The sequence below is a fragment of the Leptidea sinapis genome, chromosome 45, assembly GCF_905404315.1.
Source record: "Leptidea sinapis chromosome 45, ilLepSina1.1, whole genome shotgun sequence".
Lineage (NCBI taxonomy): Eukaryota > Metazoa > Arthropoda > Insecta > Lepidoptera > Pieridae > Leptidea > Leptidea sinapis.
Genome location: NC_066309.1, coordinates 4,555,297 through 4,570,467, shown reverse-complemented (window position 1 = coordinate 4,570,467; position 15,171 = coordinate 4,555,297). Strand labels below are relative to the sequence as shown.

Genomic DNA, 15,171 nt, shown 5'->3' with positions numbered 1-15,171 from the left:
GCAGGATGATCCTGTTGCCAGAGACTCTGTTTCAGACTCTTAAAGTTATTATATATATATATATATATATATAATTTATAATCGCTTATAAAATCCTCACAGAATACCTTTATTTATTTACGGTGTGTGGATGATGCAGCTACTGTACTCAATAACTTTTGTATTAATATAAATTTCCTTTTTGATTTACTTCTGTTAGGCATTGACTATGTTTGTTGCATCATTTTACATATTATATTGTAAAAAAATCACAAGTTGTTTGCGGATGACACTTATATTCAAAGTGAAACGAAGCCAAGTTTTATATGACGAAGTAAACAATGCTCTATCTGACATCGTGTACTGGTTTAGCGCCAATGACCTATTGTTAAATAGTCATAAAACCAAATATATTAAATTTACCGCGCCAAATGTCAAAAATGTAGATGCGAGGTGGTAAAACCAGTGGAATCTGCTGTAATTCTTGGCATTACTCTTGATTCCAAATTGCAGTGGGGCCCCCATATTGAAGGATTGGCGAACAGGCTGTTCTGCAGCATATGCGGTTAAGAAAATTAGACGGTTAACTGACATAGATACGGCGAGATTAGTATACTTTAGTTATTTTCATAGTACTATGTCCTATGGTGTATTGATATGGGGCAGTGCGGCCGATATTAATACCATCTTTGTGCTGCAGAAGAGGGCTATTCGCGCGATTTATAACCTAGGTCCTAAAGGAAACATTTTGACTGTTGCTTCTCAATACATTTTGGATAATGTTCTGTATGTACCTAAGCACATTGAGGAATTTTCAAGAAACTGTGACATTCATAATGTTAACACGAGGCACAAACATAAACTTGTTATGCCTACTACTCGGTTGGAACGAGTTAGTAAGTCTTGTTGGACGATGTATATGCTTCTACAATATGATTCCAGAAAATGTACAAATGTGTTACGAAATTTAAAAGTGGGAAAGGTTACTATAGCATAAACGATTTTCTTAGTGACACCAGGGACTGGGAATAAAGCGAACACCCTCAGGCTCTTTAATTATAAATGTTTATTGTACGATATTACATTGTAATCCATATTTTTATATTAAAAAAGAAAAAAAGCCCGCCGAGTTTCTTGCGCCCATTCTCCTCAGGTCTGAGGCAGTCTATTTTGAATGGGTGGTAGTTTTTGACGTTCAATGAGTGATTTTGAATAAAAATATTTGAATTTTAATTGGATAAGAAAAATATTTTTTTGACATTCATAAGTGTCATTTCCGTGACCTACATGACTAAAGCGATTTTAATTTGATTTAATTAGGATGTATAACATGCTCTTTAAAGACAACTCTCTTAAACAACATGCTTTTTTTACAGTAGCCTTGTCCAATTCAAAAGGTTGGTGGTGAAGAATTTTGCCATGAAGAAAGTGTGTTTCAATTTTTGATAAATAACCTCAACATTTGATTTATTACACTAGGTATAGATAAGTTCTTAAAGAAAACTAACAATTATAATAATCCACTTTTATTGAATACAAAGAGATATATCATATAAATTTTAGTTGTTTTGGGGTGGCTTAGACCATTCCACATTCAAAATCAGATGATCATATCCATGCCCATTTAGGGTTTGGATTGCTTTAGCAGCGTCTTGCCTGAACTTGAAATGAATGTACGCAAATCCTTTGCACAGGCCAGTACTCTGTAAGAAAGATAATATTTTAGAAGAATAAAAATGGTGGACACATCCCCCCTTATTCATAATAGTCTGCTAACCTAAAGCATTGCTAATTCTCACTCTGTCTTCTTCTAAGTCAGAATGAAAAAACACTCCTAAGCGGCTGTTTAAAGTTAGCGGACCATTATGAATAAGGGGGATCGTGTTTGATATACTCTAAGATTTATCCTCTAGTGATGCTTTATATAGACTGTCCAACCATTTTTTTTTGACAGCTCATTTCATCAGTAATGTCGTATTTTGTTTACGGGTAACGCCCACATACGGCCGGTCTCAATAATCTGCCTACAGTTAAACTCGGTTAGCTACTAGAGTTTATCGGTAACTACCAAACTATCTGTTACTGCGGTCTCAATAACAAAATTCTCGCAAGGCTAACAACAGTTAAAGACAGATAGGTCTTTGGTAAACGTCATCTTCTCGCGCGTTCTGTTTTTATATTTTAACAAGACGGCTTCGTGTTAATTGTTGACAAACAAATGCTTAGAATTTAGATTTACTTCCTCAATATAATTTTAAGTAATACTATGCTTCTTTTATAAAGATTTAATTTATTAATAGATGTTCGAAGTAAATCCATCGAACAGCATTATATTACAAATATTGCTTAGTAGATAAAATTAATTGTAATAAAACCATGTGTTGCCTTTAAGTAAGGCAGTACGCGAGTAACCATTGATCGGTCCAGTTCTAGTTACCATTAACCATTTGTCTATAACCATTACAGGACTGGTCCGAGTAACCATTTTAACCAATTAATAGTAGAGATCCGCGTACTCAAAAGTAGAACCAATAATTATAGTTATTTAGCAAGTGTCATAGATTAATTTAGTATCTTAAGTAAATAAATACTTTTACCATAAAACCAATATATATATATATATATCTATCCCTAAGTGCACCCCTTTTCATGGTCCTTCGAGCCGGATTTCATTTATTTATATTTGATTTCATTTTATAATTATGTATTGGTCAAGTTGCCTTGCCTGTCACCATCAGCTGTTCCAGATTATGACCCTCTTTACGAGCAATATGTCCAAAGAATTCCAGCATCCCAAAGGCGCTCAATAAAGATAGTATAATTTTTCTGCTTGATATAATTTAAAATAAAATCGATTAATATTTCATATCGAATCGATAACATGTGAGGGCGTCACTAATATCAAACTTACTTGAACTGTCAAAAAGAAAATAAACAAATGGACAGAGTATATACTCTATAATATGTCATATAAAAACGAATTCGTAGGAATAGTATTGGGTAATGACAACAATGATTTGAAAACCAAAGCTGATTGAGAGATCAGCTCAAAATATATTGTACTAGCTGATGCGGGCGACTTCGTCCGCGTAGATAAAGGGTTTTTAAAAATAAGAAGCATGTTTGGAATTGAAGATTATCTCATGTCCTATTCCAGTTCCGGTTCCTGTTCACAACATATTATATGAATCTTATTTCAAAGAACATTTCTATGGCAAACTAAACCTACTATTGGAATAGTTATAGCTCATACACGTGAATTTTTTTTACAAATCCCGGGGGAGCTATAGATTTTTTCGGGATAAAATGTAGCCTATGTCCGTTCCCAAGCTCTAGTCTATCGCTGTACCAAATTAAATCAAAATCGGTTCAGTAGCTCCGGCGTAAAAGCGTACCAAACAAACTTACATTCCCATTTATTACATTAGTAGGGATAATTGAAATCAGTGATATTAAAAATACACTATACTCTCACAATTTGCAAGTTTAATTTGTTTGGACGTGTTCAATTTAAATTCAAATAACAGCAAATATTATTGATTCTAATATAAGCTAGCTAGAGAAAAGAGCCCGCTGAGTTTGTTGCGCCCATTCATCTCAGGCCTGAGGCATTCATTTTGGAATGGGTGGTAGTTAAGGCATAAAAGGCATTTATTTTCTCAAAATTGAATCCTTTAGAATTCTTTTTGATGTCATTTCTAATACTACTAGATACTACTACCGCTTCGGAAACAAATGGCGCTCAGAGAGAGAAGAAGCGGCGCAAGAAACTCTCCCAGCATGCTTTTTTTTTGCGCTCTTTTCAATAAAATATACAATATTGTACAGTCATTTCTATTGCTATAAAATAGTCCCAGGCTGTCCGATCATTTAGATATTCAGCAGTGGAGTAATAGGATTTACGACAGAGCCATTTTTTTTATAAAACATTTAAATTTATTTATAGATAATGCCTGAACAGTGGCTGGGACTTTATTGTAGAAGTGTATACATTTACCCTTAAAGCTATTATGTATCTTATTAGTTAGTTAGTTTTGACTTTCAATAAGTGATGTCACATTGAATTTGTATTAATGACCTCACCTTTTCCTTAGCTAGATACAGCTTGTGAACAGGCCCAAATACTTTCACAAGATCATCAAGATCAGCTTCGACAGCAAAGTTGCTCAAGTTAGAAATACGTATAGCAGCAACATCGTCACGACGGGATGGTTCTTTGCTACCAACACGATTAGCACCTTCACGCAAGTTTGGTGCAATGTACTTGTTTGATGAAGCAGCAGCCTTTGCCTCTGAAATATGAGAAAATATTACAATTATACTAAACATAATAAAACTTAATATTATAAACAGCTTATTTACTGTATTTAGGATGTCTGGCCACACATGTCTGTTCGCTTGGGTTGTTTTGTTCTAGATAGATGGAGCTATCCTGCTCAAAGTCTTGCGTGGTGAGTGTAGGTACCTTTATTACATTTGGCTTGGAACCAACTACAAAGCTATCAATATGTAGCACATACAAATAATAGTATTTTCTTAATATGAAAGGTAAAGGTTTGCATAAGAGGTGTATTAAATTGAATTTTTAGTTATTTGATACTTTTCAGTTTATGAGGTGGGTTTTTTAAATGTATTTTTTTTATTTTTTACGTTTTAGTGTCAGTTTATAAAAATATATAATCAACCTGAATGAAAACCCAAAAAAAAGCCCTACACAGCAAAACAATTACGTCATCCAGGTAGACAAATATTTTCATATAAATGTTCATAAAATGAAAACTACTGGGCCAAAGTGTGTAATATTCTTAAGTTTGTGTAAGAATTACGTAAATCGGTTCATAAATCTCAGAGTAATTGGTGTACATACATAAAAACAATACTGATCAAATTGATAACCTCCTCCTTTTTAAAGTCGGTTAAAAACTGAGCTATTTTTAGCTAAGATGACCTTATACTAGGTAAGTATAGTTTTAGGTAAAGAATACCACCTACTGTCATCAGAAGATGTAAGAGTCGCACAATATAAAGAGAGACAACTTCTTGGTGAATAAAAATACAGAATAGTGCTGTGCAATTTGAATTGCACCTTATTGTATGGACACAAGAGTCCCTATTTCTTTAATTGATTTTGCAGAGTGAGCCTACTGTACCTGTACTATAACATATTATTAAAAGTAGCATCAGATGTTACTAATTATATAATAATTTGCCAGTAAATATGTTCAGCATTTTCAGATATTAGCCCAGAAAACTGAAATATGATAAGATTTAAATTTTAAAACTTTGTGACAAAACCTACATATTTTTTATTAGACAATTATGTAAAAAGTGAATGCATTATTTGTATAAGAAAAAGACTTTCGTCAACTAAAAGTGCATTGGCTGGAGAAAAACATATAACTTCAAAGTCTCACTATAGAAAATGGCGGACAATGAAACTAGGCTATGTCAATGGTATACATACATTACACAGAGATGGAACCTGCTTCTGAACATCTGGAGTTTACAAAAGACAAAATAATATTACCTTTCTCCCGGAGCTTACACCATTTCGCCTATTTCTGCCGTGAAGCAGTAATGTGTAAGCATTATTGCGTTTCAGTGTGAAGGGCGTCATAGCTAGTGAAATTATTGGGTAAATGGGTTTAACATCTTATGTCTCAAGGTGACGAGCGCAATTGTAGTGCCGCTCAAAATTTTTGAGTTTTTCAAGAATCCTGAGAGGCACTGCATTGTAATGGGCAGGGCGTATCAATTACGATCAGCAGAACATCTTCTCTCTTCGTCTCGTCCCTTATTATCATAAAAAAAAAACCCCTAAGCTGCCCTGTCCCATTCCCATCATCATTTATTACATGTGAGGATTAAATGTCAAGTAATTTGATTTTTAATTTAAAAAATGTATCCAAATACAAACCTGCCGCTTTCGCAGTCTCAATAGCCTTTGCCTGTGCCATTTGTGTGTGCTTGAAAGGACAACTTGAAGTCCAATGCTCTCCTTGACATGTACGGCATTTGAATATTACACCACTTGTTGGTGGCTACAAATAATGACATAATAGTAATTATAAATTAGTTGTGTTTGCCTAAACTCTAATAGTTAAATGTCAATTAAGTTTGAGAACTTGTGTAAGCATTTTTAAGAATACCTTCAAACCATCCAGTTCACCATCATCAGGCCGTTGAGCCTCTTCTTTGCTGCTGATAAATTGCATAAAAACATCTTCAGCAACATTGGTTGTAGCTGGATTTGGACCAGGTTTGTCACCAGCTGAATCCCCAAATTTACTCCATGTCTTACGCTTTGCAATACTCTGTAAACCAATATTTACTATTTTATTTATGTTACAAATTTGTAGAATATGACAATATTTTATTATATACTAATTTCTCACTTTAAATAAAGTCTAATATTTCACTCAAAATATTTTTCATAATATTATAGCAGTACCTTGGAAACTACACGCTTTTCAATTTTATATGTGCGCACAATTTTAACCTTCTTGTTATCATTATCGTATTTGTATTCAGTAACAACTTTTAACCCATTTTCTACAACTTCGGATGGTGGTGGCAAGGCACCTTGATCAATTTCTACTTCATCCGCCCAGGAGGCTTGAATGTCATCAGCAACAGGCATCTGTTAAATAGATAATTAATTATTAACATTAATTAACCTAATACTCGTATTAGGTGAATTTATATTTTGCTTGCGTCGAAACTCGAATCCTCACTAACGTTAACTTAAACACAATAATGCTCGATTAAAATGAATCAGTTCACGGTGTCGTGTAGATCAATCCTTGTAATCCACAACCTTAGCTTGTTATTGACTTCAATTAAGTTAAATGAAAAGAAAAAAACATTATTAATTATTATATTATGCATCGAACTGGTGAAAGAAATAACCTTATACTTGGACGCAAATGCTGTTTTGACAAGTATTTTATTACATACCTCTAATTGAAATGTATTTATCACTTTAAATTTTCTGATAATCTTATTATATACTGATATTTAAACGTTATAACTTTTACAATTATTAATGATCTTGAAATTTATTTGGTAAGAAACTTAGAAAGATCAAAGAAGGTAGTAGAACTTTTTTACCTTCAGACGTATTAACAGTTGACATTTGACTCATGACGTCCAATGTCAACATAAAAAAAAACAGTGCAAACAACTATGTTCAACTCGTTTCATAAAATATGTCCGTATGTCGACAGTCGAACACTTCGAGTCACACATACGATAATAATAGGTATATTCTCGGTCAATGCACGGTAATGCCTAATGTTGTCTTTAACAGTCTGGCATCAATGAAGACACTTCACATAACCTATTCAAATAGTTTCCTATACATAAATTCGTTTCCTTAGGTATATAAATTCTTCATTTCCTAAAACCTTGCTATACATTTGAGGCATGTAACTCATATCATTGAAAAAACCCACTTTCCTATACTTTATAGGAAAGCGCCTCATGTTTCGTAACTGGTCGCTGGTAGGTCACAGTTCCGAATAAAATGCCCATTTATATTTATTATGACATATTACAGTTCTCGGTATTCAAACAGTATCTCTTTTATTTTATCAGTTAAATGTTGAAATTCAAGCTAACCAGTATCGCAATTAAAAAAAGATACGAAGATTGGATGTACTCAAATCAAGTGCATTCCTTTAACAGTTAATAACGATATTATAATATTTTGATTATGATTGACGAGTTCTATTTTCTCAAGAAATTCAGGGCATGTTTAAAGAAAAATAAATACGATAATCCAATTGTTGTGGGGTACATATTCTTTAGCTGTTGACATTCTTACTTTTATAAATATCCCACTGATACCGATAAACGGATGAAATCCACACCAATTTATTCCCTGGCTTGAAAATATGCAATACGATTCCGACCTTGACGAAGATCTCTACGAGACCTGACAAATGATAGGATAAGAAAACGAAACTAGTAGTATATGCTTTCAATGTAACAGTTGGTCTTAATCTAGTTAATGAATGTTCGATCAAAGCCGGTCTTCTGTGCGCTCTTTTTGCCTCCAACTCGTCTCTTGACAGCAACGGAAAAACACCGCCGACCATCCCGCGGTGTCAGAGCTCTATGCCTGAAGTACAGTTCAGACAGAAAACTGTTCGTCGCGCTCTGTTTGTTCGTTGAACGTCAGGAAGTCTAGCGGGCTAGATGGCATTTCTCCAATCGTGCTAAGAATGTGTGCCCCTGAGGTGACGCCGGTGCTAACGCGTTTCATATTCATATTCAAATGGCATAGTCCCTGACTCCTGGAAGTCTACCCTTGTCCAACCGATCCAAAAAAAGGAGACAGTTTGGATCCGGCAAACCACAGGCCTTTTGCTATTACCTCCATGCTCTCCGAAATCATGAGAGCATAATTAATCGTCAGCTCTTGGTATACCTAGAGGGTCACTAGCTGTTAATCAACGACCGACAATACGGCTTTCGTCATGGTCGGTCGGCAGGCGATCTTCTGGTATACTCAACACATAGATGAGCGGCGGCTATCAAAAGCAAGCGGGAGGGCCTGGCAGTTAGCCTGGATATAGCGAAGGCCTTTGATCGTGTATGGCACAAGGCGCTTCTCTCAAAACTTCCATCATTTGGGCTTCCCGAGAGCTTATGCAAGTGGATCTCCAGCTTTGTCACTGAATCCCGAAGCCCATGAAAGCTAGAGTACCCCAAGGCTGTGTGCTATCTGCCACACTTTCTTCTGCATATCAATCATATGTTGGATAACTCAAACATACACTGCTATGCAGATAACAGCACTGGTGATGCCGTATACGCGGGCCATGTAGGTCTTTCTCGGGAAATCATCGACCAGTGCCGGGAGAAACTTGTGTCTTCTATTGAGTCCTCTCTTGAGAAGGTTGCCGAATGTGATAAATTGTACCTTGTCCAATTCAATCCCCAGAAGACTCAAGTTTGTGCGTTTACCACTAAAACACCCCCATTTGTCGTATCACTGCTCTTCGACAACACTTCCCATAAAACCAGGCCTAGTATCGGATTACTACTGGGTCTTGAAATTGCTCATTCCGTGGTTATCTGCAAAGCCAAATCAGCTTCGAAAAAGCTGAGCGTCATACATAGAGTACGGCAATATTTCAAGCCGGCCCACATTCTAACGCTCTACAAAGCGCAGGTCCGGTGAGACATCGCTTCAATGTGTGTCTTATACTGCATTTATCACGGTGAGTGTTCTGAAGAGCTGTTTCACCTGATTCCTGCCGCCGAATTCCACCTTCGCACGTCACGCCACAAATTAGGATATCATTCCCACCATCTGGATGTGTGGTGGTCCTCCATAGTGCCGTTTTGAAGGAGCTTTCTTACACGAACTACAAAGCTATAGAATGAGCTTCCTTGTGCGGTGTTTCTGGGACGATACGACATGGGTACCTTCAAAAAAAGCGTGCACACCTTCCTTAAAGGCCGGCAACGCTCCTGTGATTCCTCTGGTGTTGCAAGAGATTGTGGGCGGCTGTGTGTCACTTAACACCAGGTGACCCGTACGCTCATTTTTACTCCTTTTCTAAGAAAAAATAATAAATAGAAACATTCAACAACACCAAAAGCATACAAAGAAATTACTCTTGAATAAATCTTTTTTTTGCCCATAAACCTAACGGGGGTTTTACTTCTTACAGAGTGAAATATTGAAAGATTATTTTAGCATTTTTCTTGTGGAGTCTGGCTAATGAAAGCTGAACAAAGCCATTTACCAGTGGGACACTCTTTTGCACAGGATGCCGGCTAGATTATGGGTACCACAACGGCGCCTATTTCTGCCGTGCAGCAGTAATGTGTAAATTACTGTGTTTCAGTCTAAAGGGCGCCGTAGCTAGTGAAATTACCGGGCAAATGAGACTTAACATCTTATGTCTCAAGGTGACGAGCGCAGTTGTAGTTTCGCTCACAATTTTTAGGGATTTTCAAGAATCCTGAGCGGCACTGTATTGTAATGGGCAGGGCACATCAAGTACCATCAGCTGAACGTCCTGCTCGTCTCGTCCCTTATTTTCATAAAAAAAATTATATGAATGGTAAAAAGATGGCAACAATAAATAAATACTATAGATTAAAGTGAGCTAAGTTAATATATCTACGTTAATTATACACGAGGTTGTGGGCTGCAGCCCATGCCGCAGGTGAGGGCATACATCAGGCGAGTGTTGAATGAGCAAGTTGCTCAAGAGTTTCATACGCACTTTTCAACACACTTGCGAGAAATAAACATTGTTAACCATAGAGTAATAAATGCGATACAAACAAATTATGAAAATTTTTAGGGACACATTCAATTGAATTCAATTAAATTTTTGTGATAAGGCGTGTGGCTGCACCAGTCGTGCGCAAATTATTTCGCCAATGTCGAGTGGAATTGAAGAGACACGTTATTAACGGAAATTTTGTGTGAAATTTAATAATTTGGATAATTTATAAGTAGCAGGTTTTTTGAGTATTGCGTTATTTTATATGGTTAGTTTCTAGCCTAGAACAACACAATATTAAACAAAATATACTCTACATTACATATTTATAGCTTAATCTTATTATATTTCACATATTTATATAAAAAATTACAAAATGGACTAAATACAGAAGTTCAACGTTTTTTCGGTGGAAGAACGTCATAAAGGGGATGAAGAAGTTTGGGAGGGACACATTTATTATTTTCCAAAACTGTAAATTGATTAACAGCTGTATAAAACCTCTTTGGTCTTACAAAAAAAAACTGTATTACCTGATTAAATTGAAATGCTCTGTTTATTGTCATATAATTTGTAGTAATAATTTCACTTTGTAGGTAAGACTATTCTATTAAGCATTTAGAGTGTGTAAAATTATTATGCACACGGAACGTTATTACGAATTATATTATTAGAAAACATATTAGATTGGCCTATTATTATTATAATTTACGAGGTACTTTATCGGTAATATACTTTATCAACCCTGATTTCATTATTTCTAGTTTTCTTTAACTTATCGATATGTTTATTCACTTTCGTAAAACACTAGGTATTTTGACAGAAGTCAAATTTATGGTTAGAATTAGAGTTGAGACGTACTAGGCAAAATGCAATACTAGGTATGACGGTGACTGTGACTCAAAAGTAACAGCGACAAATACCTGTTACAAAATACTAGCTGTTATTTTAATACTATTTGTGATAATATACTAGCTACTGTAGTGAGGCGTATATTTTTCGTTGTTTGGTGTTACTTGTTAGCGCCATCTATACGTATTACATAGTACTTTCTCTTGTGGTAACTTCGAATTTCAAAAGTTCTGTTTAGGTAAAGCTGTACAGACCTATTAATTATTCTTATAGTTTTGATGTAATAAAAATAATCATTATAATTTCGTATTCATTATGTTTCAATACTACCTATGCTTAAACAGTGATCCTTACCTAGTACACAATAAAAATGTGCCCTTATCATACGAATAATTCAACAATAAAGTAGAAATAAACATCATAAAAATATATTATTCAGTAGGTACTATCAAATTACCAATATAGGTTTTTTCTTTCGAAGAGGTGAGCCGTATTTTCCTGCTCGTAGGCATAATATAACTGTGAATAAATACGACTACGAAAAATGATATCAGAGACAGGATCTTCCATTTGAAATTTACTTCAATATTTTAATTAGGTAGGTAACCTATCTAATCTTAACAATAGTATGTTAAATAAATGTACGAAAGTGATGTATCTATTATTTACAAATATGTCTAAAAGAAAAATATTCAGTAAGCAATAAAAGTAAACAGGGTTTTTCTTATCCCATATATTTTAAAAGAATAGTTGAAACATAAAATTTTTATTACCTATTGAATTAAAAATAATATAACAGACCTACAAATCACACAATTATAACTGTATCAAAATACTGTTAAAAAATACCTACTAAATACTCCTAATTATTTGTTCAATAACAGGTATTACTCAAATATCAGTTGCTACTAAATTACTAGCTGTTATTAAATACTTGTTCAGTAACAGTTGTTACTAAAATACTAGTTGTTATCAAATACTTGTTGTTACAAAATACTAGTTGTTACAAAATACTCCTAATATTTGTCAATGTTATTTTTGATATCCTGTCACAGTGACAACCGGTGATATTTTAATACCTGTTACAAATACCTGTGACGATAAATACGTCTCACCCCTAGTTAGAATTCATATTACCTCAAGTTTTTTTATGTTAATTTTTCGAATTGAAAAAATTCTGAGGTTGCCATAATCACTCTAAGAATATGAGATCAGCATACTTGTATTATGTTAAGTTATTATCAAAATATGATTTTTTATAACAATAAATAATACTTATTAAAATGGATGTTTTTTTGGATAGCAATATTAAACGTGTCGGTACGAATATTCAACCTCAAGCGCGGATCGTTATTAACAATGTTCTAACTTTTTTATCGGAATTAAAGGAAGATCCCGAAAAATTGAAAACTATTAACTTTAATCAAGCTCGTGACCTTACTGCCAAAATTTGTGGAGTCAGCTTGGAAATCATTGGGGATATCATACCCGAGTGCACTAATGAAGGAACAGTTTAAGATAATTATTTCACATTTGTCTTATGAAGTGTTTATAACATAATAATTAACAATAGATTTATTACACCATTACCTTAAAATAAATAAGGTTAATTGTGAACATTGAACCAATAATATTAATTAAAGTAAATAAGTTATTCTATGTATTTTCTATGAATGAGAAAATACCACCATGTTCATAAATCGTTCAAGTATAATTCTTACCTTAAGCAGGCAAGTTCTCAGGACAACATTAGATAGGAAACCAAACCAAGGCTTAATTAGTAACATTAGATCAAGAACTTATATACTTGGAATTGAGACATCTTGTGATGATACAGGCTGTGCAATACTAGATACCAATGGAAATGTAATATCAGAATCAATACATAACCAAAATTTGTTACATCTCCGTAATGGAGGTATCATCCCCGATGTTGCACAAGATTTACATAGAAGGTACATAGAACCTACTGTTACCAATACATTAAAAGAAGCAAATTTGACAATGAAAGAAATAAGTGCAATAGCTGTGACATTAGAACCGGGCTTGCCTCTTAGCCTTGCTATTGGGATGAAATATGCAAAACATTTGGCGAGAAAATTTGATAAACCAATAATTCCTATACATCACATGGAAGCACATGCTTTAGTGGCAAGAATGCAGCAACATATATCATTTCCGTTTTTAACATTGCTCATTTCTGGAGGTCATTGTTTACTTGCAGTTGTTGAAGATGTAAAAAAATTTAAACTACTAGGAAAAAGTATAGATTCAGCGCCAGGAGAATTATTTGACAAAGTTGCCAGAAGAATGAAATTAAGAAATTTATTTGAATATTCTAAAATATGTGGAGGTCAAGCTATTGAATTGGCGGCCGCTAAATCATTAAATCCGCACATATTTAAACTACCATTACCTCTTGTAGACTACAAAGATTGCAATTTTAGTTTTAATGGTCTTAAAACAGCAGCACTGCTACAGTTGCACAGAAAAGAAGAAGAGCATAGGATTGAAGGTGATCAGTTGATTCCGGAGTATAATGATTTGTGTGCGGGAGTTTTGATGGCTGTCACTAGACATTTAGTTCATAGAACTCAGAGAGCTATGGAATTTTGTAAGCAATATAAAATGATACCGGACGAGAATGCTCAACTAGTTGTTTCTGGTGGTGTTGCTTGCAATAATTATATATTTAAAAACTTATCAGTACTATGTGAGGAAATGAATTATAAAATATATAGACCAACACCAAAGCTATGTATGGATAATGGTATAATGATAGCATGGAATGGGGTTGAGAAATGGCGAAGAAGTCTCGATATCAACATGGCTACAGACTTACAATCACTTGATATTAGAGCAGATAGCCCTTTAGGAGAAAATTTAATACCACTTGTAGAAAAATCTAGAATACGTATAAAATTATTGAAAATTAAATTAGATTTATAACATTATTTTTATTTATATATTGTTACTATTTACCATCATGTTTGTTTTCTTTGTTGAAAAATAGATAGTTGCTGTATAATTTCCCTTTAATACAATGAATAAAATAATAATTCATAGGTATTTATGATATCTGCCTATTAATTATAGGCAGGTATCATAAATCTTTCTTCTAAGCTAAGCAGGTACCTATGTAGCATAGGAAATTATATCTTTGAAACTTATGTAGGTATAGGCCTATAATTTGATCCTATAATATTATATAAAACATATCGCAGATGTATGTTTAAAATAATATACTATTATTATGTAATGAAAATGAAAACTAATTCAAATAGGTAGAGCATGGCAATACTTCAAACCAGCCCATATTCTAGCGCTCTGCAAAGCGCAGGTCCGGCCACACATGGAGTATTGCTGTCATCTCTAGTCTGGGGCACCCCATTATCAGCTCGATTCATTTGACCGTGTGCAACGCAGAGCAGCTCGTATTGTTGGGTACCCAGTGCTCTGTGAACGGCTGGATCACTTGGTGTTGCGTACTGACGACACTTGATTGTGTGTCTTCTACCAAATTTATCACGGGGAGGTGTTCTGAATATCTGTTTCACCTGATTCCTGCCACCGAATTCCAGCATCGCACGACACGTGACAAATTAGGATATCATCCCCACCATCTGGATCTGTGGTGTTCTCCACAGTGTAGATTTCATGGAACTTTCTTCCACATACTACAAAGCTGTGGTGAATGTGCTTCCTTGTGCGGTGTTTCCGGGACGATACGACATGGGTACCTTCAAAAAAAAGCGCGTACACCTTCCTCAAAAGCCGGTAACGCTCCTGTGATTGATCTGGTATTGCAAGAGAATGTTGGCGGCGATGATCACTTAATACCACTTTTCCATAAAAAAAGTGAAGGAAATCAAATCGAATAACCTTTTGGTGATAATATTCATACATAAAATAAGGTGCAGTATCTTTATATATCGAATTATTGAACCCGGATAAAGTCGGGCGGTGTACCTATTACTGTTTTATAACAACATTTTTGTTAGCATCTTTCTTATAAATTATAAACTGACTGTTGGGTGCTCCAAACTAAAATCATTCGTATAAGTAAGCTTAAAATTCATTTATGCACCCAGCC

The 15,171-nt window shown here is 34.6% G+C and overlaps 2 protein-coding genes across 2 annotated transcripts; one reads left to right on the top strand and one right to left on the bottom strand.

Annotated features, from left to right (window-relative positions):
• Nucleotides 1-1,489: 1,489 nt before the first annotated feature.
• On the bottom strand, nucleotides 1,490-7,083 carry LOC126977518 (eukaryotic translation initiation factor 3 subunit G). The gene is made up of 6 exons (XM_050826373.1): nucleotides 6,937-7,083; nucleotides 6,431-6,619; nucleotides 6,129-6,293; nucleotides 5,897-6,020; nucleotides 4,063-4,271; nucleotides 1,490-1,682 (listed from the first exon to the last, which is right to left on the bottom strand). Exons 2-6 carry the CDS (start codon nucleotides 6,617-6,619, stop codon nucleotides 1,539-1,541), a joined length of 831 nt encoding a protein of 276 aa, XP_050682330.1. The 5' UTR covers nucleotides 6,937-7,083; the 3' UTR covers nucleotides 1,490-1,538.
• Nucleotides 7,084-12,175: 5,092 nt separating this feature from the next.
• On the top strand, nucleotides 12,176-14,063 carry LOC126977491 (tRNA N6-adenosine threonylcarbamoyltransferase, mitochondrial-like). Its single transcript, XM_050826334.1, has one exon. The coding sequence runs from the start codon at nucleotides 12,768-12,770 to the stop codon at nucleotides 14,025-14,027; it is 1,260 nt and encodes a 419-aa protein (XP_050682291.1). The 5' UTR covers nucleotides 12,176-12,767; the 3' UTR covers nucleotides 14,028-14,063.
• The last annotated feature ends 1,108 nt before the right edge of the window (nucleotides 14,064-15,171 follow it).

Bases quoted from the DNA above. Each gene is read 5' to 3' on its own strand.
- LOC126977518 (XM_050826373.1), bottom strand. From the start codon at position 6,619: ATGCCTGTTGCTGATGACATTCAAGCCTCCTGGGCGGATGAAGTAGAA. The intron at 6,294-6,430 runs GTACTGCTATAA...ATTGGTTTACAG, and splicing joins AAAAGCGTGTAGTTTCCAAG to AGTATTGCAAAGCGTAAGAC. The intron at 4,272-5,896 runs GTTTGTATTTGG...CTCATATTTCAG, and splicing joins TGAGACTGCGAAAGCGGCAG to AGGCAAAGGCTGCTGCTTCA.
- LOC126977491 (XM_050826334.1), top strand. From the start codon at position 12,768: ATGTTCATAAATCGTTCAAGTATAATTCTTACCTTAAGCAGGCAAGTT.